This window comes from Cynara cardunculus (genome assembly GCF_001531365.2).
Source record: "Cynara cardunculus var. scolymus isolate 2C chromosome LG 3, CcrdV1, whole genome shotgun sequence".
In the NCBI taxonomy this organism is placed as follows: domain Eukaryota; kingdom Viridiplantae; phylum Streptophyta; class Magnoliopsida; order Asterales; family Asteraceae; genus Cynara; species Cynara cardunculus.
The window spans coordinates 29,466,889-29,471,158 of NC_037530.1; the positions used below are offsets into that span (position 1 = coordinate 29,466,889).

A 4,270-nucleotide genomic window follows, 5' to 3' on the forward strand; every position below is an offset into this window, starting at 1 on the left:
AATTGTTTCATCTACTACTTAATGAAATTTTAATGAAACTGTTTCATGTATTTCTCTAAAATTAAAATAATGAAGATGATAATATCCATGATTAACATCCTCCACAATAAAAATGGTTAATCAACCTCTTATAATTTCAAAAAAATAAACAAAATGAAAAATTATGATTGGTTGAATGAAGTTTTCACGGTTTTTACAAATTGAGTGGTTTTTATTTGAACCCACCCCTATATATATATATATATATATATATATATATTCGTTTTACAATGTGTTTATATATGTATACGGTAAACTAGAGGATCTATATCCTATACTTTTTGCTTTTGAAAATGATATCCTTGCGATGGTGGCGGACAGAAGAAGGAGGATCCAAATGGGATTGCCATAGAGAAATTCAAAGTGGTAGAGAAGCCGACGACCTAATGCAATTATCTAGGTATTTGGGAAATTTCTACCTAAACTCCTTAAGAGATAAATGGAAATGGAAACTTTCTGGTGATGGCGATTTTTCGGTCAAAGGTACGAGAGAAAAAAATTGAGATTTTGACGTTCGAGAATGGTGGCTTCTCAACTAGGCGAAACAAACTAGTCCCATCCAAAATCAATATCTTTTGTTGAAGGGCTTTACAAGGTCGAATTCCTGTCAAAGCAAGACTAGCGGACATAGATATAGACCTTGATAATACTATTTGTCCATTATGTAAGTAGGTCGTGGAGATAGTAGATCATACCCTTTTCTTGTGTGATGTTTCTACTGCGATTTGGAGAAGATTGGAAGGCTAGTGGCAGTTTCCTTTCTCTTCTTTTCATTCCTTTGGAGCGGCATTGGAGGGAATAAAGACGACCTACATTTCTTCATTGCGTTGTCAGTGCTTGAAGGCTATTATGTTCATTACTTGCTATTCTATATGGAACATCCGGAATAGAGTTGCTTTCTATAAATTAGAGCCAAAGAAGGACGTCACTTTCTGATCTGATTATTGATAAATCTTTTAGATGGATGTCATATATAGGCATAAGACAAGCCTAAAAGATGTATTATTGTGGAGAACTTATCCTTTTCATTGTTTTGAGCCTCTGTAATTCCTTCCGCTAGCCTCTTGCTAGCTTTTTAGTAAATTGCCGTCTCCTAAAAAAAAAAATTACATGTAGCTTTTACTTCACAAAAATGCTAAAAAGGTCCACATTATGAAACAAACGTATAGTAAAATATATTAAATCTTAGTTTAAATGAAAAAAAATCATATAATGCATTAGCTCTCAAAGTTAGAATAATTTTATGGATTTTCAAAAAATACCTACCTACTTTTTTTAATGCTATACAAATCCATGATTAACCTTTTAAATAAGCCTCCCTGCTTTTTGGTTGCATAAAATCCTTGTTCCTGTAAAAAAAAAAGAAAAAAAAGATATCCAATTTAATTGTAAGAACATATAATTTCAAATAAATTAATATATATATATATATAACAACTAAATGAGTACTCTTTATATACCGTTAGAAATGATATTAAGACAAAATATATTGCAGGACTATATTTTATTCTGAGCCAGGTATAAAGTATTTGCACGAAACAGTTATAAAATAATTTCTTTACCCGTGTTTGAAATACGAATGATTATAGAATGAACTGAACACCTAATATATATTTTTTTACAAAGACAATAATGTAGCTACGGGATACGAATAACCTAACCTTAATCTTGTGGACTTCGAAAACAATGTTTTGTATTTCTTTTGCAAAGGGCGTCGGGGTATGACCTCCTTGGCCATTTATGTGTGTTGGACATTGTATTGGAGTGAAATAAATCGGATTCTATGAAGCTAAGATATATGCAAATATCAAGAAAAATAAGCATATTAATTTTGTGATTTTCTGGTTATCCTCGCTAATTAATACATAAAAAACTATTTTACATATTTAAAAATATTGATTTATATATAACGAAAATAATATATGATTATGTTAAACCAATGCAATAAAGTTGCGTGTAAAAGCATGTAATCAATAATGTGATTAAGGGGGTGTTTGAGATTGCTTATAAAAATAACTTATTGACTTATTTTGATGTGACACCGGTAATAAGCATTTTTGAGTGTTTGGATAAATAGCTTATACCGGTGTCAAACCGGTAGTAAAGAAGTTTTTGAAGAAGTTAAACTCTTTTGATTTATAATAAGTTGATAAGTGCTTTTATAGAATAACATAAGTTGTTTCAAATAAGCAATCCCGAAAATGTTAAAAACAAATAGTTATGCAGGGATTTTGTAACTTTGTTGGAGCAAAAATATGATGATATTGAACTAAATAAAAATGAGAGAAAGTATTTGTAGATTTTCAATAAACTCCTTACAATCAAGAAATAGAAATAAGAACACAAAGAAAACGATAACATAGAGTCCATCTCTCTATACACATTAAAACATTCTACTGCATAACTGGATTGTACCGTACAATCAATCAATGGTTTCATTGGAATCTTGAACTTGCTTCTTCCCAGAAATGACTTTATTATTATGCATCCAGACCTTGAGAACTTGTCGTTTAACTCCTACCTCTGCGCAAAATCTTTGAACCTCTGGATCATCTTCTCTTGGTATCCTCCACCCTACTTTTTCTGCAAATTCAAGCATCTTCTCCTTCTGATCCTGCGTAAATTTTGTCCTAAATCTCCTTTTCACCACCCCATACGGCGCTGCCGCCGTGAAATGCAGCTCTTCGCTGGAGGATTCGGTTGCAGCACCGCTTCCCCCCACCGCAATTTTCACCGGGGGAGCGTTAATGGAGGGTGCCCAGTTCGCGTGGTGGTGGTGGTGGAGGGAGATTGTTGACGTACGCTGGTGATGGTTGAACAACGATGAGGGGGAGGGTAATGGAGGAGGGAGCTGAAGAAATGGTCCGGCGGTAGGGGTGGCGATGGTGGTTTCTTTGCGGTGGAAGTTACGGTGGCAGTTACAAGCGGCACATTTGAGTGCTTCTAGGGTTCCGTCGTCACCTGACGGCATGAACTCGCCGCATCCGTCAGTGATATTGCCACCGATGTTGAGGGCATGGTTCTTCAAGCACTCTCGGTACCTTACCGGCGGCGGCGGAGACTTCAAGAGCCTAGATCCCACTGATATGGGTGTAACTGAAGCTCCAGATCCCCCAAACCGATCTGGGTCCGACCCATGAATATGATCCATGGTTTCTGACGAGGATTCACGAATCAAGTGGTGGTTGTTGTATGGGAGTGAAGAAGTCTGCGTTCTTATCTCTTTGTCTGTGCCACTCAGCGCCATTAATGTCTCTTGATTAAACCCTAAAAAACATGCTTCAAATAAATACTAATAAATTAATGCTCCGCAATCCCAAAGAAAAACACCGTTTTCGATTTAAAACAAGAAACAACCTTCTTTCTTCTGATTCCTACATCAACACACACAAATCGACCCACCAAAATCATACAAATTCGTTCAAAATTTTAGATATATGTTTAGGTTTTGAGGTTAAATTCCAATGAATTGCCACCGGTGTATCAACAAACAGAAGCATAAGCTCTATACCATGTAGATGTGGTTCCTTGAATGTTTCAAAACACAATATAATCAACGATTATGATGAGGAAATTCAATCATTAATTACTTGAATATCTTCATCAAAAGTATCCATCTTTGAAGTTAAGTGAACAGCTCTTTTGAGAAGAATAATCCATAAAGACAGATTGAACATAAATTCTGAATATAATTATGAAAATCCATGTGAAAACGAATCTGGTTTCTGATATGCAAAACCCAGAAACCATATTCAGATATCTCACTTGAATAAGATTTGTTGGTGTGCTTAATCAGAGATCTTGAATGGATAAAGAGAAAGGCATACCTGAGAAGTAACAGAAGTGGAAGAGAAGACCTACCCAGCCTTTCAAATGGAGGAATTAGGGTTTACGTAGTATTAGAGCATACAGCGTGTTTCAGAGGTTCCAACAAGGGACAGTTTGGTTGCTTGAGACGAAGCTAAAAAAAATAAGATGGGAGGGAGAGAGAGAGAGAGAGAGTGGGAAACAACACAAGACCAAGAGATGACATAACATGACACTTGAATATGATTTTTTGTTGTTTTGTTTTCTTTAAAGTTTCAAAATTATCATATTTTGTGAGTGAAATTTAACTATTAATTTATTGAATAAATTTTGGGTATAAAAATTAATTCAGAACATTTATGTATCTTAACATATATCTTATCAGATTCTTTATCTTTATTGATCTGTAACTTATAGTTTAGTT

General features: G+C 34.6%; 1 protein-coding gene across 2 annotated transcripts; it reads right to left on the reverse strand.

Annotated features, from left to right (window-relative positions):
- Positions 1-2,327: 2,327 nt before the first annotated feature.
- LOC112510141 (zinc-finger homeodomain protein 5) lies at positions 2,328-3,979 on the reverse strand. Of its 2 annotated transcripts, none has more exons than XM_025115448.1 (2): positions 3,867-3,979; positions 2,328-3,306 (listed from the first exon to the last, which is right to left on the reverse strand). In XM_025115448.1, the coding sequence occupies exon 2, from the start codon at positions 3,284-3,286 to the stop codon at positions 2,462-2,464; it is 825 nt and encodes a 274-aa protein (XP_024971216.1). In that variant the 5' UTR covers positions 3,287-3,306; positions 3,867-3,979; the 3' UTR covers positions 2,328-2,461. The 2 variants fall into 2 exon arrangements, with proteins under 2 accessions (XP_024971216.1, XP_024971217.1); XM_025115449.1 differs by having other exon boundaries at positions 2,328-3,318.
- Between the last annotated feature and the right edge of the window lie 291 nt (positions 3,980-4,270).